At 48.4% G+C, this 24,022-nt stretch overlaps 2 protein-coding genes and 1 long non-coding RNA gene across 3 annotated transcripts; 1 reads left to right on the forward strand and 2 right to left on the reverse strand.

Moving 5' to 3' along the window:
- Nucleotides 1-319: 319 nt before the first annotated feature.
- On the reverse strand, nt 320-2,039 carry LOC146575365 (ferritin, middle subunit-like). Its single transcript, XM_085270023.1, has 4 exons — nt 1,892-2,039; nt 1,138-1,284; nt 835-960; nt 320-730 (listed from the first exon to the last, which is right to left on the reverse strand). The coding sequence occupies exons 1-4, from the start codon at nt 1,991-1,993 to the stop codon at nt 575-577; spliced, it is 531 nt and encodes a 176-aa protein (XP_085126149.1). The 5' UTR covers nt 1,994-2,039; the 3' UTR covers nt 320-574.
- A 6,599-nt stretch (nt 2,040-8,638) lies between these two features.
- LOC146575366 (GTPase IMAP family member 7-like) lies at nt 8,639-10,057 on the reverse strand. The gene is made up of 2 exons (XM_085272482.1): nt 9,313-10,057; nt 8,639-8,706 (listed from the first exon to the last, which is right to left on the reverse strand). Exons 1-2 carry the CDS (start codon nt 10,055-10,057, stop codon nt 8,639-8,641), a joined length of 813 nt encoding a protein of 270 aa, XP_085128608.1.
- Nucleotides 10,058-17,949: 7,892 nt separating this feature from the next.
- On the forward strand, nt 17,950-19,517 carry LOC146575367 (uncharacterized). Its single transcript, XR_014892310.1, has 5 exons — nt 17,950-18,320; nt 18,418-18,529; nt 18,845-18,934; nt 19,049-19,221; nt 19,385-19,517. It is a non-coding gene; the product is annotated as an uncharacterized LOC146575367 (long non-coding RNA).
- The last annotated feature ends 4,505 nt before the right edge of the window (nt 19,518-24,022 follow it).

Below are 24,022 nucleotides of genomic sequence, written 5' to 3' on the forward strand. Positions count from 1 at the left end.
CACACACACACACACACACACACACACACGAGATTGTTTGCCTTAGGCTGCTGAATAGGTGTACCAGATAAAGTAGGTCAAGTTGAGACTTCACTGGGGAGAAAACCAAAAGATATCCAGTAACATTTACATCTGATATGGTCTTGTTTGTATTTGGTCCCAATGTGTACAAATATTAACTCACACACCTGAGACGACCTTTGTCAACGCCATAATCTGACAAAGTCGACAAGGTAAAGAAGCAGTGATTTATTTAGTCTTTAGACCAACTGCTTGAACTAATCAGTAAAATGAGTCACTGATGCAGACAGACCAGAGATCCAGCTCAAAAGGTTTATTCAGATGAACAGATCAGAAACATTTCCAAATGTCAGACAGCTTAGAAGCAGAGCCATACCCTGATAACATCCATCGCTCCATGTGACATTTCACACAAACACCACAACATACAAGAACTGATGCCAGCTTTAAAGTGAGGAAATCAGGAAAGAAATCAGCTGGAGCAGAAGTGAGTTTACTTCAAAGCCTGTGTTGTTAACATGCTGACTCCAGGCTCACTTCTACGTCTCAGCATTTAGCTCTTGTCACCCAGAGTGTGCTTGTCAAACAGGTACTCTGCCATCTTGTTGTTGTGGGCATCCATGCGGGTGAGGTTAGTGATGTGGTCACCCAGCTTCTTGATGGACTTCACCTGCTCATCCAGGTAGTGGCTCTCCAGGAAGTCACACAGCTGGGAAAACAAACTACAGTTAACATTTGATGATTTGTCAAACATACACAGCATCAACTAGTTCAGTCTTTAACCCCAAACTCTTCCCTCCAACTCCCACTTACATGAGGGTCATTGTGCTGAGAAGCCAGCTTGTGCAGGTCCAGCAGAGCCTGGTTGACATTCTTCTCCAGCTGCAGAGCACACTGCATGGCCTCCAGCCCGCTGCCCCACTCATCACGCTCTGGTTTCTGCACAACAAACAATTCTGTTAGAGACTGAACACTTGTTTTAAGCTCTGTATACACATTACACACTAACGCTAACAACAAGAGAACAAGTGTCATAACACTGCTCATTAATCCCAGTTTCTGTGTTAGAGACACAGTCAGGTATGTCACAGCAGGACTGGTTCAGTTTGTACACACCTTGATGTCCTGGAGTAAGACGCGACCTCCTCTCTTGTTCTGGAAGGACAGCAGCTTGTCAGCGTGCTCCCTCTCCTCATGGCTGTTCTCCTTGAAGAAGTGGGAGAAGCCTGGCAGGGCCACATCATCACGGTCAAAGTAGAAGGCCTGACAAATCAGACACAGGTTATTAGTACACAGCACCAATTCTTCTGCAAATACAGCATCGTGACAAACAGTTATGGAGACAGACATGATTCATGATGGACAGTTCAGCTGGTTTAGACCGAGGTAACTGCTGAAATAGAGACTAAGACCCCACTCTGCTGCTAGTTCAACAATTCAAACTTGACACCCACCAACACAGAATCTTGCACTGTGCAGGGTTGCTGCAAGTATGAGTGGAGCAGCAAATGCTCTCCAGGTCTGTTGTCCATTAAACATACAATTAACTGAGAAAAATATATAACTGTCAAAACATCTGTTGAAATTTCATGATTCAGTTTCACATTGTGACCTTTAAACTTTCACCTAAGAGCACAAGTCAATATGTAACACTGTTAAAAAATAATCTGTCATTTGTTAAAAAGCTGCATTAACACAATACATCTTAGTGTGCTACAATTACATCCCTGTTCTAGCTGCGCCATTTAACCTTAATATTCATAATAAAATGATTTTACATTTAAACAGCACACAGTGCCGTCATTTCAAAATAGTAAACATTCCTCAGAAAAGAGTCTGCTTTGATGATGGACTCTTTCTGTGTTCTCACCATAGAAGTGTAGGTGTAAGACGCAAGCAGCTCCATGTTCACCATCCGGTTGATGGCGGCCTCGCAGTCGCGGTGGTAGTTCTGACGCACTTGGGACTCCATTTCGGCTGGCGTTTCTTGTGCTTTTTATTAACAAAAACGGTGCAAAAATAAAGCTTCACGTTGAAGTTATCTGTAGCTGAAATATAAAGTTGGATGAAGTCAAGAAGTTCCGTTCAAACACTGTTGAAGCAACAACTCCTCAAAGATTCCTCCCCTGGTGTGAAATGGCACACTCGCGGGTCCCTGTGTTTATACTCCACGGAGGAGCTCGTGACAGATGTTTCCACCAATCACTGAGCACGGGTGTAACGTGTGTGACACAGAGGATAGAGTTGCTTTTTTTCTCCTCCCGATTCGTAGAAAACTCATCATCCAGTTTAATGTGACCTGCTGGGAGATAAATGGTAAATGGCCTGTATTTATATAGCGCTTTACTAGTCCCTAAGGACCCCAAAGCGCTTTACATATCCAGTCATCCACCCATTCACACACACATTCTCACACTGGTGATGGCAGCTACATTGTAGCCACAGCCACCCTGGGGCGCACTGACAGAGGCGAGGCTGCCGGACACTGGCGCCACCGGGCCCTCTGACCACCACCAGTAGGCAACGGGTGAAGTGTCTTGCCCAAGGACACAACGACCGAGACTGTCCAAGCCGGGGCTCGAACCGGCAACCTTCCGATTACAAGGCGAACTCCCAACTCTTGAGCCACGATCGCCCGTTATGGAGATAGTCAGGTGCAATGACAAAGCATTTTCATATTTCAACAGATAACAAGCAAAACATGTAAAATATGTAAAATTTAATCTCAAAACACTAGATGAAGACTCTCTGATGGACATCAGAGATGTCCACATGCACATGGTACGATATTTATTACTTAAAAATATGTACAATACTGTGCAAAAGTCTTGAGTCAAATGATTTATTAAAAAAACTAAAACTAAGCAATGTATTTTGTATCAGTCTGTTCATGTAAAAGCAGCTCTTTAGATTAAATTTGTCCTTGAAGAGTCTCATTGCAGCTGAGGTATAAGTTTAATATAGGGGTTAAATTCACACATGATATTTCTTTAATCGAAGACCCAAAACATATTCAGAGGCAGTACTTTTTCACTTGCAATGCTGTCCTTTGTGTAAAGTGCCCGAGAGACCTGCCAGTGTGCCTGCATTTTCTTTGCTGCACCCTTTCAGCTTCATTTTCCAACAATAAAGTGAATGCAGCCCAAAGTACTGCTTTGTGTGGACAAACATCACTAGACTTGCTTTAAAGCAGTTAAAATATTATTAAACCTTCGTCGCTGTCTCGTCATGTCTATTAGGTTCGGCTGTGTCTCACTCCTGTTGTGAATGTCCTTTGTTACCTTGTGTGTATATTTTTTTTGTATAATTTTGTCTTCTGTGGCTCTTGGAGGAGGCGGACGCATATTTCACCCTCTTCCCCCCTTATCTTCCCTGCTGCTGCTTCTATGACTTTGTCTAGTCTCGTCTAACTCTAACCCTCAAAGAGTTTCTCAGTCTTGTTCCCTAAATCCTAAAGAATTATGGATTTGATCAACTGGTCCCGTAATGAAATTGACACCTTCCTAGGCTTGCGAGAGCCAGATTGTCCTGCAGAGACGTTTGCTGCCGGATACTCGATGGTCCGTTACGCCGTGTGTCTGGTGACACTCTCAATGGAGGACATTGAATGAAATCTACCAAATCAGAACCACAATAACAGAGTTCTGGCTTATTGGAGCTGGCTCGGGCCTGGCTTATCGAGGAACAATAAGCGGCTACAGCTGTTCAAATGCTATAAAGCTGGCCGACATGATAGACGATGGGCAGGGCTGTGAGTACTCAGACTGTGTTTTCTATGCAATATGGATAAGATCTCTTGTGTTACGTTCTGGTCCCGGCAAGTAAATAAACATAACAAATAGTTTGCCCCACTCACTTCCCACCCACGCACAAACCCCAACAACGACACCTTTTTCAAGTATTTAAGCAGCCATTTATTTTCTTCGGCAGTGAGCAATGCCAAAACAATAAACAAAACTCCCTATAAAACAATCCCTACTCTTCCCTACACCAAAATAAAAAGAAGCCAAAACAAAAGACAAGTCACTTACCTAACTATCTAACGGAAAACAGGAGAAAACTTGTTCAACAAAAGAAAACGGCTTCTCACGCCTACTAGGCTGCGGCAGTGACAGTGATATATCAGGTGAACCAACCCGTGATCACTATTTGACAATCTATTTACAATTATTTACAACATAATAGCCATCCCACCCAGATATACTATTTACACTATTTACAACCAAGTAGACATCCCAACCAGATATACACTCAAAACTCTACACTGCACTAACATAGATCATCACACAGGTTCTTGGTCGAGTGGTGGAGGCTCGGGGAGGGCTTCCAGGTGGCTGTCGTTAAGTCCTTAAGTACCGGAGGTGGTCCATCAATTATCCACACAGGATCCACACAGGACAGGCAGAGACTCCACCCGGATACCCAGCAGCCACGCCCAGGTTTCCACCTCCTAGGAGAGAAAAAGGGGAAAGATACCCACAGCCATCCCCCCCGTGGGAGGCATAACACAACACACACATCACTGGGTCGTAACACTTGTTTGGTTTTTTTTGCCTGTCCCGTTTGGCTCTTTTGCATCAGAATTATTGTCTAAAGGCGAAGAAAGATGCCCAACGGACTTACTTTACCAAATGGACCATCCCAGCTTTGCCGTAATGGTCTATTTGATTCACCTTTGCTTTTATTGTTTATTTTATTTTATTTTCACTTGCTACACACGGGACAGACTTGACTGGGGAAGAGAAAAGGGAGAAAGAAAGAGGGAAAGAAAAACAGCAGAGAAGAGGAACGGTGATAAAGGTCAAAAAACAAAAACAAACAGACAAAAAATACATCTATCAATCACCTGGATCACCTGTTGAGAAAGAAAAAAGAGAAAACAAGGAAAGAAAAAGAGCAATATAATAAACAACATCACGATGAGCTATGTGAATATGACAGTAAATACTAAATGTTAAACATTATTGTGCAGCACATAAGATCAACAGCACACAGTGTGCTTTGAGGTAGGAGCCAAAAAGGGTGTAGTTTGTGGGTGTGATCACCCGTGTGTACACCTGTGAGCATGGACGCGCTTGTTTTTAAAAGGTTCCTTCATGTAATGATCTGTTAGAGGGTGTGGGGGGGCCACTGCCCCGTCCTCCAGGGCATGAAGCAGGTGAAGAGGAGATCCAGGCTCCAGACATCCAGAGGCCCTCAGAGCACAAGAGACCAAGGAAGACCAACAGAGGGGCAGCCGCGCCACTGTCCCAGAAAGAGCTGAGGAGAGTCCCAGATGAGGGCTCACTCAGCAGCCGCGGAGCAGAAGCCAGGGGGGGTTGCAGTGACGCACCCGTGAGCTCCGCCGGCAGCCAACTGTGCCTGAGTGACCGAGCTGGATAAGATCTTGGAGAAGCTCATGGCTCTGCAATATGGATAAGATCTTGGAGAAGAAGAACAGGAATTGAGAGAATTGGTGACCAGTGATGGACATTAGACCAACTGTAAAAATTGGATGCAGTTGTTCGCACTAAACCCAAACATTCACCATCTTCACTCATGCAGCTATCCCACTATCTGCAGCAGCAGAAGGCCTGCCGAGGTCGAAGCTGACTGGAACAACCAAAGTTCTTCCATGATAACAGGATTGTTGTCAGAGCTCTTTGTCCCTTCTTTAGGGCCACCTGGGTCCACTGGAGACAACTGAACTTCACTTAACCGGGCATGGTGACACTTTCTCTCAGCTGAACAAAGGATACACACACACACATGCATGGAACATGTACACTGATACTGATAAGCCCTCACTATCACCCTCTCTCCCCCGAATCCAACACCTCCTCCGATACTTACCTTCCAGCGGATCAGCTGGAGGTGCGATCGAAGATTGCAGTGGTCTCAGATCCAGCTGTACACACTGGAATATTCTCCCATGTTGCTTGTCTGTGTTTTATTGTGTTATGGTGTGTTGATATCGGTGCATTCCTGTATTATCCTTTTGTGTTACACATTTCAATGTTTTTTTTTCCCTTGCTACCTAGCCTGACCCGTCGCCCCAATGTGATGTTTGTGTATTGTATGTACGGTCGGCAAGTTCTGTCATCTCGGTTGTGGACAACTGCAACTGACAAATAAAGGCTGTCTCATCATCTCATCATCTCATCATATAATGTGTTCTTTCCTTTGTGCCTTGTCGGATTGCCTGTTTATCACTCCGGGTGTTTCATTTGCATACCTCTCCTTGTCTTCAACAGCTCGTCTTCACTCCTTCATCATCCTCTGCGCTTCCGCTGCTGATGTTTCCATGTCTCAGGTTCCTCATTCCTAGTTTCCTGCTTTGTTAATGTTTTCTGTGTTCCTCATGTTCTTTAGTTTAGCTTTTCCCAGTCTAGGTTTTGTTAGTGTTTTCAGTTCCCCCTTCGTTGTTGCTTTGTAGTGTTTTTGTTCAGCCTCTAAATAAACACCCACTTTCAGTTTAACCTCCGGCTACATCTCAGTTTTGTCTGCACTTGGGTCCACGCTCTCGCATTTCCACATGGTTTGCCTCACAAACCGTGACAGTACAATCCGACCACATAATGGACCCAGCAGACATCGAACTGCACCAGTGACAGCAGGCAGATTTTGCCCAGCTGGAAGACAAGCTCAGGGTGAAGCTATGGCTCACCCCAACTACAAGAGCATATTTCTGCTCCACCTGCTGCTCCACCAGCATCCAATCTTCGGCCGATTCAAGTGGGAGTTGGGAGGTTACTCCATGCCCACACTCGCCAGCCTCGGCACCACCGTACTGTGCTCTGTAGGCCAAGTTGCCTGGCTTGCCAGCTTCCTCTTCCCAGTCGAAGCGGTGCTCACGCTGTCGTTCCTCCGTCTCTGCTGAGCAAACAGCAGTATTGAGTGAAAATGACTGTTTTTCTCACGCTCATCCCAATCTCACAAACAAATAAAGAACAATAATCTCACTTCAGAAAATTTCAAGATTTTTATCCATGTTGAGTCAAAGTCTGTTAAGACTGTCAATCCAGAGTTTGTCAGCCACAAAGACCTTAAAAACTGTTTGTCGTGGTGGAAAAGATGGAAAACCTGTTTTTGCTTACCCTGCTCCTCTGCCTCACTGTGTTCCTGTTCTCAATGCAGCTGTGGTCCAGCTTTCACCTGCAAATTTGTTTCCCTGTTGAGGGGGACTAGGGCCCAGTTGATCCCTGCTCCACTTTCCAGGCAGGCGGCGGATTTGCTAGTCCCTGCATCCAGCTCTTCAGGTCAGGACAGCAGCAGCCCAGTCATTGGCTCCTGGTTCTTAGGGTGAGGGCAGCTCTGAACTAGCTCACTCCTATCCGGTTGTCCAGTGATGACGAGACGAATCCTACTTCCGGGCCTAAAGTAGTCTGCGTTTAATATGGCTTTTGTGTTGTTAACATGTTTGATGTTATGTATTTTCTTCTATTTGATCTCAAAAAGCTCCTAAAACAGTCAGTGATCACTGTTGACCTCCCTCGGCTTTTATTACCGCTAATCATTTATTTAAGCTCAGTTTTTAAAACCTTAGGATGTAGCTACAGCCCAGCCCATGCAGCAGTATATGAATGACTAACCTCGTATTGTGGATGGATTATCTCAGTTGTTCTCCTGGCTGAAGTTTGGTCCTTTTACAGCATCCTGCCATGCGATTACATTTGTTCTTGACCACCGAGAACACTCACGTTAACTTTTATCGAGTGGAAAAAAAGTTAGCTTGTTTATATTATGCTAACATAGCTGTGTCGCTAGCGGTCACGTAGCACATCATTATATACCAGCTAGCCAAACTTCAGTAACCCTACAAACTAAAGTCGAAGTCTCTGGCTTTGGTGTAGGAGCTAGCGCTGGTGGTAGCACGTCACGGTGTAACACGGAAGGGCTGTCAGAGTATCAGAAGAAAGCACTGTCGTCTATATCTAGACAGTCTCAATACGTGCAGATAGGAGGTGACGACCTCGGGCGAGAGAGCGAGTGGGAGAGCACGCTCAAGATGAACCCGTACCCTCTGAGGGTGCGCATAACCCCGATTTTCCACATAAAGGGTATATCTCAGACTGCTGTCGAGTTGCTAAAGCACAAGCTTCAGAACGTTGAGCTCTACCCAGATGAGTTTTTAGCCGAGCAGGTACCGGACATAGTGACAAGGCGTTGCTGATGGGGGGGGCGAAGGGGATATTTCATGCTCTTTTCATGCAGTGTGTGTATATTTTTGTAAAAGCCACCACCACGATAAGTCTATTTTACTTGTGATATAAAATTGTATATGTAACCTCAACATGCTGATGTATTCGTGAATAAACAAACGTACACTGTGATCGTGTACGGGGTTTTCATTTGACATTTGGTGTATAAAGGAATCAAACCCAGCTCAGTGTACGATTGAGTTTTCAACACAAACAGTGTAAAACACCACACGATAACAGTATGTTTCCACCTTTATTGTACTGCACAGATACCACATTATCCACACAACAAGGACAGAAACAGACTCCTAATATCGGTCGACATCTTGTATATCCATTTGGTGAAGAACACCGACTCTCAGCACACTGTCTTCATAAACAGTTCTGTCAAAACAATCTTGCGTGTGATGGCAAACTATCTAATGTAGCTGGCCCACCTAACTGAACATGGCCACAGAACAATTAAACTGAGAATACCCAATCACCCCACCGATCCCCATTAGAATAGAATAGAATAGAATAGAATAGAATAGAATTCAACTTTATTGTCATTGCACATGCACAGGTACAGGGCAACGAAATGCATTTTGCATCCATCCAGAAGTGCTTTAGTGATATAGGTATATTACAATATATATTAGCAATAGTATAGATATGTAAGTATATTACAGAAATGGGTCTATTATGGTATGTTATAATGTACACGGTATGAAGTATGTTGTGAATATTCTATAACTAAGTATGTACAGGCTGTAGTGAGTACAAGCTATGAACAGGATATAAATATGAAAAACTATACAGAATATGAAATAAATAACTTTACAGAATCTGAGATATACAGCTATACAGAAATGGGAACTATGCAAGTTGTAAACAGTTGTAGGATTAAAGATTATTGAATGTACAGAATGATTATTTACACAGAGCTATACAGTAGTGCAGTTAAGATAAGTGAGGGTGTAGATAGTTTCTACAGAGGCTGAATAAAGTGCTAGTGGTTGTGAGTGGTGGTTCACTCCATGTTATTATTGTGTGTTTGAGGGTACAGTTGTCCATTGTGTGTGTGTATGTTCAGTCCATGAGTTTAACGTGGGTCAGATGTCAGGAGGCACGTAAGAGGACAAGCATGCTCCTGCTCCAAATAGTCCCAGAGACGTAAGACCGAAGAATCTACACCATTCCCTTGTCTTAATAATCTCCCTGTCTCTTTCGAGTTTCTTCTGCGCTGCCTTGTACATATCGTTGCTGTAGTGCTCACCTCCGTTGAATTCTACCATGTCCTCTATTTTACTCAACAGAGTATCCACTTGGGTTTGGTTTACTCTCTGAGTGTTGCTCAGCGTGTGGTACCTTCCGCCACACTGGTTTATCACTCTTTGTAGCTCTTTGCTTTCCTTCACGTAGTCTCTCACCGATTTACCCTTTAGCGAGTCACCGTGTGTAAACAAGACCAAGGTGTACGTGAAAGCGTCTTCTCCGAAATTGTCTCGAATCCACTTTATGCTGCTCCGCTCCTCTTGTGTGAACCTAGACTTTAGACTGATTACCAAAAGGAATCCGTGCGGTCCGGGTACCGACTGTTCGACACACTCCTCGATCTTGCTTTTCACATCGTATTGGGTTTTGGTTGTGTCAAACAACCCCGGAGTGTCGATCACAGCGACTTTGGCGCCGTCTCTGTCCACCTCCTTCTTCGCACAGCCAACGGTGACGGACTCGGGTGACATGTCCTCCTCGAAAGCGTTGCTATCGCCGAGTATAGTGTTACCAGACGCGCTCTTGCCAGACCCGGTCTTGCCCACGAGAATCAATCTGACGTGCGGACGGGGTGGAGAACCTGCGGGTGACATTCGCATTCTCGTAAAGACTCCTATGGACAGCAATGCATTCATTGTTTGGTGTGTTGTTGTGCGATAACAAGGCCATTTTTACACCCACCTTTGTCATTCTTATGCTGACACAGAGCGACGTGTCTGCTTAGTGTGAGTGACAAAACAACTATGAAGGAGATAACTGTTGCCATGTTTCATGCTCGCCGTGAGAGACGCAGTAAGCCGCGCATAAACTAGGAGTAGCTGGAAGGGGTACTTTGATAATACGTGCTTTTTCATGAGAACGCCTGAGAACGCATGTACCCTTGCGCTCGATGATGAGCGAGATGACATGGGATAGAACGTTCAAACTGTACAAGCCTTTGCTCTACAATGGCAGCACGTACTGCCATTACATGGATCGTGAACATCAACTGTGTACAATGCAAGCAATAAAATAAACGACACTCTGTGTGTGTGTGTGTGTGTGTGTGTGTGTGTGTGTGTGTGTGTGTATTCATCCTTCATTTATTGTTATTTCACGTTCAAAACACCTATACACAACAATACCATAACGGGTTCAATTAACACGGTGTGTTCTGTTGAAACCTTGACACATTTCAAACGCTATCCGTCATTCCACCGTAACCTCTCGTGGCGGACACAGAGTCTTGTTTCTTTGGTGCATTACACGTCCAATAGCAACTGTGACGAGAACAACGATCACACCCAAGCTCAATCCAATTATTAGTCTAACATATCTGGTCTGCTTGCCGCCTGTGTGATCTCTAGGGACAACTATCAGCTTGAAAATGCCAATAGTTTCCACGGCTCGCTTTGTACGAGATCTTCGTGTGGTCAGAACAGAACAGCTGTACGTTCCCGCATCACCAAATGTCACATTCTGAAGAATCAAAGACAGGTCTCCCTCGTTCATTCCTCTGTCTTGTAAATCCACTCGCTCCTTGAAGGATGGGTGTTGGCCGTCTGGTACAAAACAGTCGTCACGATACAGAAGCACATATTCAGCACGCATCAGATCAGTTCTCGTCCACTCTACGCCCACAATGATGGTCCTCGTGTATGAACATCGACACGGTAGAATCACAACCCCTTGTCCGCTCTCTGCCGTGACAACAGTGGGATCGTCCGTGGCGTTGATCAGTTGACAGCACACAACGACAATCACAAAGGGTAGCATTCCGATGGTGCGTACGTTCTCCCGTGTCGCCGCCGGATTCAAATGTGTTGTTTATGTTTCCTGTGGGGTATAGACACTGTCACACACATCGCACTACATGCATACCGTCGTTACAATGCCAGGTACTCATCGACTCACCGTACGCCATCCCAGGGTGGCGTTCCCCGACTCTAAGATCGACAAACTCTCTAGACTCTACAGCCCCAGGCTAGACAAAAATTATGAAAAGGCACGTGCTCTCGAACTCAATGACGACCAAGATGACCGCGGACGAGAAGCCTAAACTGTACACGTTACTGCCGTATATAAAGCTTTTGGAGGTGGAAGACCTGGGTGCGCTGAGCACGGACGGGTTTCAGCTGTGTCAGTTTTGGTCGAGATATTACACGAACAGGGATTACGTGTGCTGGCCGTGGTACGTGCAAGTGGATCGCAGCGCTGACTTAGGGTGGACGTTGACCCTTTTGATGGAAGACGACACGATGGATGTAGAGCGCTTCACTGAGCAGTTGTGGAAAGCTTACAAAGAATACTTCACGCTCAGCTGGATACCAGGAGAGGCAGATCGACACACCGACTGCCGGTTTGAAGACAACCGCTGGAAACTCGTAAGCGCAGCGATCGACAAAGACCTACGGGAGTTGGTGGGTGACCGCTTTAGTGTGGTGCCTCGTTTAGGTGATGTTTTCCGTGAGACGGAATCGCAGCAAGCTACTTGCCTGCTGTGGTGAGTGAAGCGTGTCCACAATTGAGCTGTGCTGTGTGTAACATACAACAACGACAACACCGGCTATGGTGCTTATGAAAGCAATGATAAACCTACTAAGAATGTCCTTTGTGTAACATGCAGTGTACCTACACGACTTGTAAACATAAACATCGGACCACACTAATAAAAGAAACCACACAAACCACACTGTGTGTGTGTCACCTTGATTTTATTTGCTGTTGCCAACATTCACATTCACAATAACATCGGGAGCGACATATACATTTCACTGGTTACGGTGCGCAGTCTACGAGTCTGTAGCTCGAAACACTTTATAGCCTTTCCATTCGTCCGTCAGTCCGTATATGTGCATGTTATGTGACATGAGTATCAGGCCTACTGTGCTTTGTAGCAACTGGTATGTCTGGATCACTAAGCATCTTGCGTATTGTGCCGACCTGGCTACACTATCCAGCCGACCTGGCTACATTTTCCAGCCGACCTGGCTACACTTTCCAGCCGACCTGGCTACATTTTCCAGACGACCTGGCTACATTTTCCAGCCGACCTGGCTACACTATCCAACCGACCTGGCTACATTTTCCAGCCGACCTGGCTACACTTGCCAGCCGACCTGGCTACACTTGCCAGCCGACCTGGCTACATATTCCAGCCGACCTGGTTACACTTTCCAGCCGACCTGGCTACATTTTCCAGCCGACCTGGCTACACTTTCCAGCCGACCTGGCTACATTTTCCAGCCGACCTGGCTACACTTTCCAGCCGACCTGGCTACATTTGCCAGCCGACCTGGCTACACTATCCAGCCGACCTGGCTACACTTGCCAGCCGACCTGGCTACACTATCCAGCCGACCTGGCTACACTTTCCAGCCGACCTGGTTACATTTTCCAGCCGACCTGGCTACATTTTCCAGCCGACCTGGCTACATTTTCCAGCCGACCTGGCTACACTTTCCAGCCGACCTGGCTACATTTGCCAGCCGACCTGGCTACACTATCCAGCCGACCTGGTTACATTTTCCAGCCGACCTGGCTACATTTTCCAGCCGACCTGGCTACACTATCCAGCCGACCTGGCTACATTTGCCAGCCGACCTGGCTACACTATCCAGCCGACCTGGTTACATTTGCCAGCCGACCTGGCTACACTATCCAGCCGACCTGGTTACATTTTCCAGCCGACCTGGCTACACTATCCAGCCGACCTGGTTACATTTTCCAGCCGACCTGGCTACACTTTCCAGCAGACCTGGCTACACTTGCCAGCCGACCTGGCTACACTTTCCAGCCGACCTGGCTACACTTTCCAGCCGACCTGGCTACACTTGCCAGCCGACCTGGCTACATTTGCCACCCGACCTGGCTACATTTTTCAGCCGACCTGGCTACACTTTCCAGCCGACCTGGATACACTTTCCAGCCGACCTGGCTACACTATCCAGCCGACCTGGCTACACTTTCCAGCCGACCTGGCTACACTATCCAGCCGACCTGGCTACACTTGCCAGCCGACCTGGCTACACTATCCAGCCGACCTGGCTACACTTTCCAGCCGACCTGGTTACATTTTCCAGCCGACCTGGCTACACTATCCAGCCGACCTGGCTACACTTTCCAGCCGACCTGGCTACATTTGCCAGCCGACCTGGCTACACTATCCAGCCGACCTGGTTACATTTTCCAGCCGACCTGGCTACATTTTCCAGCCGACCTGGCTACACTATCCAGCCGACCTGGCTACATTTGCCAGCCGACCTGGCTACACTATCCAGCCGACCTGGTTACATTTTCCAGCTGACCTGGCTACACTATCCAGCCGACCTGGTTACATTTTCCAGCAGACCTGGCTACACTAGCCAGCCAACCTGGCTACACTATCCAGCCGACCTGGCTACACTTTCCAGCCGACCTGGCTACACTTTCCAGCCGACCTGGCTACACTTGCCAGCCGACCTGGCTACATTTGCCACCCGACCTGGCTACATTTTTCAGCCGACCTGGCTACACTTTCCAGCCGACCTGGATACACTTTCCAGCCGACCTGGCTACACTATCCAGCCGACCTGGCTACACTTTCCAGCCGACCTGGCTACACTATCCAGCCGACCTGGCTACACTTTCCAGCCGACCTGGCTACACTATCCAGCCGACCTGGCTACACTATCCAGCCGACCTGGCTACACTTTCCAGCCGACCTGGCTACACTATCCAGCCGACCTGGCTACACTTTGCAGCCGACCTGGCTACACTTGCCAGCCGACCTGGCTACATTTGCCAGCCGACCTGGCTACATTTTTCAGCCGACCTGGCTACACTTGCCAGCCGACCTGGATACACTTTCCAGCCGACCTGGTTACATTTTCCAGCCGACCTGGCTACACTATCCAGCCGACCTGGTTACATTTGAGAGCCGACCTGGCTACACTTTCCAGCAGACCTGGCTACACTAGCCAGCCAACCTGGCTACACTTTCCAGCCGACCTGGCTACACTTTCCAGCCGACCTGGCTACACTTGCCAGCCGACCTGGCTACACTTGCCACCCGACCTGGCTACATTTTTCAGCCGACCTAGCTACACTTTCCAGCCGACCTGGATACACTTTCCAGCCGACCTGGCTACACTATCCAGCCGACCTGGCTACACTTTCCAGCCGACCTGGCTACACTATTCAGCAGACCTGGCTACACTATCCAGCCGACCTGGCTACACTTTCCAGCCGACCTGGCTACACTATCCAGCCGACCTGGCTACACTATCCAGCCGACCTGGCTACACTTGCCAGCCGACCTGGCTACATTTGCCAGCCGACCTGGCTACATTTTTCAGCCGACCTGGCTACACTTGCCAGCCGACCTGGCTACATTTGCCACCCGACCTGGCTACATTTTTCAGCCGACCTGGCTACACTTTCCAGCCGACCTGGATACACTTTCCAGCCGACCTGGCTACACTATCCAGCCGACCTGGCTACACTTTCCAGCCGACCTGGCTACACTATCCAGCCGACCTGGCTACACTTGCCAGCCGACCTGGCTACACTATCCAGCCGACCTGGCTACACTTTCCAGCCGACCTGGTTACATTTTCCAGCCGACCTGGCTACACTATCCAGCCGACCTGGCTACACTTTCCAGCCGACCTGGCTACACTTTCCAACCGACCTGGCTACATTTGCCAGCCGACCTGGCTACACTATCCAGCCGACCTGGTTATATTTTCCAGCCGACCTGGCTACATTTTCCAGCCGACCTGGCTACACTATCCAGCCGACCTGGCTACATTTGCCAGCCGACCTGGCTACACTATCCAGCCGACCTGGTTACATTTTCCAGCTGACCTGGCTACACTATCCAGCCGACCTGGTTACATTTTCCAGCAGACCTGGCTACACTAGCCAGCCAACCTGGCTACACTATCCAGCCGACCTGGCTACACTTTCCAGCCGACCTGGCTACACTTTCCAGCCGACCTGGCTACACTTGCCAGCCGACCTGGCTACATTTGCCACCCGACCTGGCTACATTTTTCAGCCGACCTGGCTACACTTTCCAGCCGACCTGGATACACTTTCCAGCCGACCTGGCTACACTATCCAGCCGACCTGGCTACACTTTCCAGCCGACCTGGCTACACTATCCAGCCGACCTGGCTACACTTTCCAGCCGACCTGGCTACACTATCCAGCCGACCTGGCTACACTATCCAGCCGACCTGGCTACACTTTCCAGCCGACCTGGCTACACTATCCAGCCGACCTGGCTACACTTTGCAGCCGACCTGGCTACACTTGCCAGCCGACCTGGCTACATTTGCCAGCCGACCTGGCTACATTTTTCAGCCGACCTGGCTACACTTGCCAGCCGACCTGGATACACTTTCCAGCCGACCTGGCTACACTATCCAGCCGACCTGGCTACACTATCCAGCCGACCTGGCAACACTTTCCAGCCGACCTGGCTACATTTGCCAGCCGACCTGGCTACATTTTTCAGTCGACCTGGCTACACTTTCCAGCCGACCTGGATACACTTGCCAGCCGACCTGGCTACACTTTCCAGCCGACCTGGCTACATTTTCCAGCCGACCTGGCTACACTATCCAGCCGACCTGGTTACATTTTCCAGCCGACCTGGCTACACTATCCAGCCGACCTGGTTACATTTGAGAGCCGACCTGGCTACACTTTCCAGCAGACCTGGCTACACTAGCCAGCCAACCTGGCTACACTTTCCAGCCGACCTGGCTACACTTTCCAGCCGACCTGGCTACACTTGCCAGCCGACCTGGCTACACTTGCCACCCGACCTGGCTACATTTTTCAGCCGACCTAGCTACACTTTCCAGCCGACCTGGATACACTTGCCAGCCGACCTGGCTACACTATCCACCCGACCTGGTTACATTTTCCAGCCGACCTGGCTACACTATCCAGCCGACCTGGTTACACTATCCAGCCGACCTGGTTACATTTTCCAGCCGACCTGGCTACACTATCCAGCCGACCTGGTTACATTTTCCAGCCGACCTGGCTACACTTTCCAGCAGACCTGGCTACACTAGCCAGCCAACCTGGCTACACTATCCAGCCGACCTGGCTACACTTTCCAGCCGACCTGGCTACACTTTCCAGCCGACCTGGCTACACTTGCCAGCCGACCTGGCTACATTTGCCACCCGACCTGGCTACATTTTTCAGCCGACCTGGCTACACTTTCCAGCCGACCTGGATACACTTTCCAGCCGACCTGGCTACACTATCCAGCCGACCTGGCTACACTTTCCAGCCGACCTGGCTACACTATCCAGCCGACCTGGCTACACTTTCCAGCCGACCTGGCTACACTATCCAGCAGACCTCCCAGATAGCAAGGAGACATTGAACAGATGTTGATTTTCCATCTGAACCATCAGAATCGTCAGGATTGAAATGTCAACACAAAACCAATGTTGAAACAACATTGAAATACTGATGAAACCTTACACTGACATTGAAATAACATTGATTCACTGTTGTTCTGTCATCGTTGATTGTTGATCTATTTATAGTTGACAAGGTGACAACAATCACGTTGAAAAACCATCGATTTATGGTTGAGCGGGAAATTAAAGCTGCTACCACTTGGACTATTCCGCAGCACCCCTCTCAGTGGTACATCCCTCCAGGTAACCATTGTCTTGTACAGTAGAGCGGGACATTAGATTTACTCTCAGCGGAATTGACCGGAGAAGGCATCAGTTCATGCACTGCACTGGCCTGCGCCACGATTAGTATAAGGTAAGAATGAATGACTTTTGTTCTATTCGTTATTTCCACGGTTGCATTTGAATAACAGTAAAAAAAAACAAAAAACTTGTTAATGTAAAGTTTCGGATAAAATGTGGGAGCCCGAAATTGTGTCTACTTTCATCTTACAATCCGGCAACAAATAAATTGCACTGCGAACAAAGTCTATCAACAAAGAAAACATTTTCGTTTCATACTTTTCCGTTATATTCCCTTACAAAGCTAGCTTTAACGCTTCGAGGGTTCCTTTGTTCTTGCCGTCGCCTCGGCGCTTGACCCAGACTTTCGCTCTGTAGTTGCTTTTTAGCATAGTACTACAAAAAATTGTAAATCTGTGATATATGATTGATAAACGTAAAGGTAACTGTATAAATGTGTTCAATGACTTTGTTACTTTTAATGATTGGAGAGCACCCGCTTCGATTCGCACTCAATTCAAACTTTACGCTGCACGCTCACCTAACTTTACGCTGCACGCTCACCTAACTTTACGCTGCACGCTCACCTAACTTGCGTTTGCACCTTTTGTCCACACGTAAACTGCGTTTAGCATTTACGTGTGGACGAGGAAGACGGAGAAAACGCAGCGTCAAAGGTGTGCGCCTATTTTGACGCCACACTGTGCACCAAGTTTTTGTCTCGGTGCCATGAATTCCTACAATGGCAGACTTAGACAAAATACTGTTAATTTTATTATCTTCAGTGTTTAAATGCTTACATATACGGGTTTGCTTGTAATTGTTGCCTATATACATTTTAAGCTATTATTTATTATTTAGTTCAATCAATAGATCAAGTTTTGTAGTGACTATGAAATATATTGTAATTATCTGTTTCCTGTTTATCCTAGACAGGGCAAAAAAGGACTCCAAATTAAAAAAAAGATAAAAATGAAAGACTGGTGCATTGTGCAGTTTAGCACTGGTGGTACAGAAATAGTCCCTAGATCATGGATAAATGGGGAGAAATTGTCATGGCCTCCATATCCTCCGTGAGACACATTCAGGATCCACGACGCAGTAAAGAGGAGAGTTCATCCTGGTGCAACATGGCTCACCTATGCACCAGTCCGACTTCTAATAAGCCATGGTGGGTATCATCTGGATTGGTGTTGTATAAATGTAACAATAACAAGTTTTTCGTGTCCTAATTTATGTCTGGCCATACATTGTGTTTGTACTTCCAGACACATTTCACGAAGCAGAATGCAGTCTTCAGAAATATCTAAGTGAACACTGTGATACGTCTGACCTTCAGTCCGAAGCTGAAACTCAGACCAGTCATAAAAGAAAGCACAAGTAAAACTTTTTTTATTTCACAAACATATCTTTGATTGCTAAGAATTTATGATCTTGTCTTTTATACATATCTGTGGTGCTTGCATACTGCAATATCACCACATAATATAGTCCAAAAAGTGGAAGCTTGTAAACTTTTTATAAATGCAAAGCCGTGTACACTTGTGCACTTCAAAAATTCCTTGTATACTGTACCTTCTTGCACATCTCCGTTTCCTGTGTGTGTTGTTATAAATCAAACTGTAACTTTAGGAAAAAATATTCCAAAAGCACATTTGTAATTACTTATGACCGTTTTCAACTTTTTTTCTTTAGACCAAATCCCCTGTACACATATAGTGACTCAGAGGATGAGCAGCCCACAAAAAAAATGGTTTCCCCGGGCCCCTCGAGTGAAAATACCAGGTAATAAAATACTGTCTAGTGTCTTTGTACATATCTGTGTGTGACACAAGGAAACGTTTGACAAGTTGTCTGTATTCTTAAATACTTAAAAAAAAAAGCATCTTTTTCTGTCAGACCTGACGAGAGCTGTTAACGAACTCCGTGAGGAGGTCAGAGCCATCCGCAATACCGGCTGCAATGAATCGGTAGATGCTGGGGTACTGGCTCTGGATTTGCCCTTGCACAACATTGAGGAGCTAAACAATGCAGAGCCAGCTCTTCAATCACAAGAGGCAAATAAGGCAATGGTAAGTATATAAAGGTTATGTACACTTTGTAACTATAAAGTGTAATAGCTGTCAGATGTGATTTAAATACATAACAACGGCCTGTTGATTAAACACACAAGCACTTGCATACACATTTAAGACATGAGACACGCTAATTCCATCTCTTAAAATGTGTCTATAGGTGAGACGCTTTGCCTTGATTGGAGCCTGACGCAGCAGTTAGGGGCAAACTCTATGTCCGAGTTAGTCTTTGCACAAGCAGTGCAGAAATGGCTCCGATACGCCCCAGATCGTTTGGGTGGTGCAGGACGCACATCATGCAAAAAATTACAAACTTCTGTGAATCATATAAACGTAAATAGGAAACTGTCTTTTAATAAAGTATTTAGCAAACGAAACATGCCTATTGACCCTTTTTTTGTTTATTTTTTTTCTGTTACATCACATGCAATGCTTTCTTATTTTAGGATATTAATATTGACATGATACATTGTGAGACATTTGGGTTTTTTTTTATAAAGGGTGTCCAATTTAAGGAATAAGTACAATTATGTGTTTAGGTGGTTGAAGTATTGATGGAAACATGCAGTAGTTTAGTATTGGTTAAAATACCTATAAAGAAAGGTAGGTTTCCAGTCATGATTTAACTGTTGTTTTAATAAAAAGCAACTGTGCGAAAGAGGCGAAAAATCAACACCATAGCTCAACAGTGTTTCAATATCAGAATCTGACATTGTTTCAATGTCAGCAGTATTAGAAAATATAACGTTGAATCAACGTCAGGTTTCAACATTGATTCAACATCAAAACCTGACGTTGTTTCAACATTAAAAAAGGGTGCAAGAGTGACGTTAGGTCAACGTCACACTTCAACGTTGGTTCAATGACACAGCCTGATATTGACTCAACATTGTTTCAATGTTTCCTTGCTATCTGGGCTGGCTACACTATCCAGCCGACCTGGCTACACTTTCCAGCCGACCTGGCTACACTATCCAGCCGACGTGGCTACACTATCCAGCCGACCTGGCTACACTATCCAGCCGACCTGGCTACACTTGCCAGCCGACCTGGCTACATTTGCCAGCCGACCTGGCTACATTTTTCAGCCGACCTGGCTACACTTTCCAGCCGACCTGGATACACTTGCCAGCCGACCTGGCTACACTATCCAGCCGACCTGGTTACATTTTCCAGCCGACCTGGCTACACTATCCAGCCGACCTGGTTACATTTTCCAGCCCACCTGGCTACACTATCCAGCCGACCTGGTTACATTTTCCAGCCGACCTGGCTACACTTTCCAGCAGACCTGGCTACACTAGCCAGCCGACCTGGCTACACTATCCAGCCGACCTGGCTACACTTTCCAGCCGACCTGGCTACACTTGCCAGCCGACCTGGCTACATTTGCCACCCGACCTGGCTACATTTTTCAGCCGACCTGGCTACACTTTCCAGCCGACCTGGATACACTTTCCAGCCGACCTGGCTACACTATCCAGCCGACCTGGCTACACTTTCCAGCCGACCTGGCTACACTATCCAGCCGACCTGGCTACACTATCCAGCCGACCTGGCTACACTTTCCAGCCGACCTGGCTACACTATCCAGCAGACCTGGCTACACTATCAAGGCGACCTGGCTACACTTTCCAGCCGACCTGGCTACACTATCCAGCCGACCTGGTTACACTATCCAGCCGACCTGGCTACACTTGCCAGCCGACCTGGCTACATTTTTCAGCCGACCTGGCTACACTTTCCAGCCGACCTGGATACACTTGCCAGCCGACCTGGCTACACTATCCACCCGACCTGGCTACATTTGAGAGCCGACCTGGCTACACTATCCAGCCGACCTGGCTACACTTTCCAGCCGACCTGGCTACACTATCCAGCCGACCTGGCTACATTTGAGAGCCGACCTGGCTACACTATCCGGCCGACCTGGATACACTTTCCAGCCGACCTGGCTACACTATCCAGCCGACCTGGCTACACTATCCAGCCGACCTGGCTACACTTTCCAGCCGACCTGGCTACACTTGCCAGCCGACCTGGCTACACTTGCCACCCGACCTGGCTACATTTTTCAGCCGACCTAGCTACACTTTCCAGCCGACCTGGATACACTTTCCAGCCGACCTGGCTACACTATCCAGCCGACCTGGCTACACTTTCCAGCCGACCTAGCTACACTATCCAGCAGACCTGGCTACACTATCCAGCCGACCTGGCTACACTTTCCAGCCGACCTGGCTACACTATCCAGCCGACCTAGCTACACTATCCAGCCGACCTGGCTACACTTGCCAGCCGACCTGGCTACACTATCCAGCCGACCTGGCTACACTATCCAGCCGACCTGGCTACACTTTCCAGCCGACCTGGATACACTTTCCAGCCGACCTGGCTACACTATCCAGCCGACCTGGCTACATTTGAGAGCCGACCTGGCTACACTATCCAGCCGACCTGGCTACACTTTCCAGCCGACCTGGCTACACTATCCAGCCGACCTGGCTACATTTGAGAGCCGACCTGGCTACACTATCCGGCCGACCTGGATACACTTTCCAGCCGACCTGGCTACACTATCCAGCCGACCTGGCTACACTATCCAGCCGACCTGGCTACACTTGCCAGCCGACCTGGCTACATTTGCCAGCCGACCTGGCTACATTTTTCAGCCGACCTGGCTACACTTTCCAGCCGACCTGGATACACTTGCCAGCCGACCTGGCTACACTATCCAGCCGACCTGGCTACATTTGAGAGCCGACCTGGCTACACTTTCCAGCCGACCTGGCTACACTTGCCAGCCGACCTGGCTACATTTGCCAGCCGACCTGGCTACATTTTTCAGCCGACCTGGCTACACTTTCCAGCGGACCTGGATACACTTGCCAGCCGACCTGGCTACACTATCCAGCCGACCTGGCTACATTTGAGAGCCGACCTGGCTACACTATCCGGCCGACCTGGATACACTTTCCAGCCGACCTGGCTACACTATCCAGCCGACCTGGCTACACTATCCAGCCGACCTGGCTACACTTGCCAGCCGACCTGGCTACATTTGCCAGCCGACCTGGCTACATTTTTCAGCCGACCTGGCTACACTTTCCAGCCGACCTGGATACACTTGCCAGCCGACCTGGCTACACTATCCAGCCGACCTGGCTACATTTGAGAGCCGACCTGGCTACACTTTCAAGCCGACCTGGCTACACTTGCCAGCCGACCTGGCTACATTTGCCAGCCGACCTGGCTACATTTTTCAGCCGACCTGGCTACACTTTCCAGCCGACCTGGATACACTTGCCAGCCGACCTGGCTACACTATCCAGCCGACCTGGCTACATTTGAGAGCCGACCTGGCTACACTATCCAGCCGACCTGGCTACACTTTCCAGCCGACCTGGCTACATTTGAGAGCCGACCTGGCTACACTATCCAGCCGACCTGGCTACACTTTCCAGCCGACCTGGCTACACTTTCCAGCCGACCTGGCTACACTATCCAGCCGACCTGGCTACACTTGCCAGCCGACCTGGCTACATTTGCCAGCCGACCTGGCTACATTTTTCAGCCGACCTGGCTACACTTTCCAGCCGACCTGGATACACTTTCCAGCCGACCTGGCTACACTATCCAGCCGACCTGGCTACACTTTCCAGCCGACCTGGCTACACTTTTCAGCCGACCTGGCTACACTTGCCAGCCGACCTGGCTACATTTTTCAGCCGACCTGGCTACACTTTCCAGCCGACCTGGCTACACTATCCAGCCGACCTGGCTACACTATCCAGCCGACCTAGCTACACTATCCAGCCGACCTGGCTACACTTGCCAGCCGACCTGGCTACACTATCCAGCCGACCTGGCTACACTATCCAGCCGACCTGGCTACACTTTCCAGCCGACCTGGATACACTTTCCAGCCGACCTGGCTACACTATCCAGCCGACCTGGCTACATTTGAGAGCCGACCTGGCTACACTATCCAGCCGACCTGGCTACACTTTCCAGCCGACCTGGCTACACTATCCAGCCGACCTGGCTACATTTGAGAGCCGACCTGGCTACACTATCCGGCCGACCTGGATACACTTTCCAGCCGACCTGGCTACACTATCCAGCCGACCTGGCTACACTATCCAGCCGACCTGGCTACACTTGCCAGCCGACCTGGCTACATTTGCCAGCCGACCTGGCTACATTTTTCAGCCGACCTGGCTACACTTTCCAGCCGACCTGGATACACTTGCCAGCCGACCTGGCTACACTATCCAGCCGACCTGGCTACATTTGAGAGCCGACCTGGCTACACTTTCCAGCCGACCTGGCTACACTTGCCAGCCGACCTGGCTACATTTGCCAGCCGACCTGGCTACATTTTTCAGCCGACCTGGCTACACTTTCCAGCCGACCTGGATACACTTGCCAGCCGACCTGGCTACACTATCCAGCCGACCTGGCTACATTTGAGAGCCGACCTGGCTACACTATCCGGCCGACCTGGATACACTTTCCAGCCGACCTGGCTACACTATCCAGCCGACCTGGCTACACTATCCAGCCGACCTGGCTACACTTGCCAGCCGACCTGGCTACATTTGCCAGCCGACCTGGCTACATTTTTCAGCCGACCTGGCTACACTTTCCAGCCGACCTGGATACACTTGCCAGCCGACCTGGCTACACTATCCAGCCGACCTGGCTACATTTGAGAGCCGACCTGGCTACACTTTCAAGCCGACCTGGCTACACTTGCCAGCCGACCTGGCTACATTTGCCAGCCGACCTGGCTACA

The sequence above is a fragment of the Mchenga conophoros genome, linkage group LG4 (assembly GCF_057382185.1).
Source record: "Mchenga conophoros isolate Kocher_MC1m ecotype Shallow Benthic linkage group LG4, M_conophoros_male_GT1.1, whole genome shotgun sequence".
Taxonomy (NCBI): domain Eukaryota; kingdom Metazoa; phylum Chordata; class Actinopteri; order Cichliformes; family Cichlidae; genus Mchenga; species Mchenga conophoros.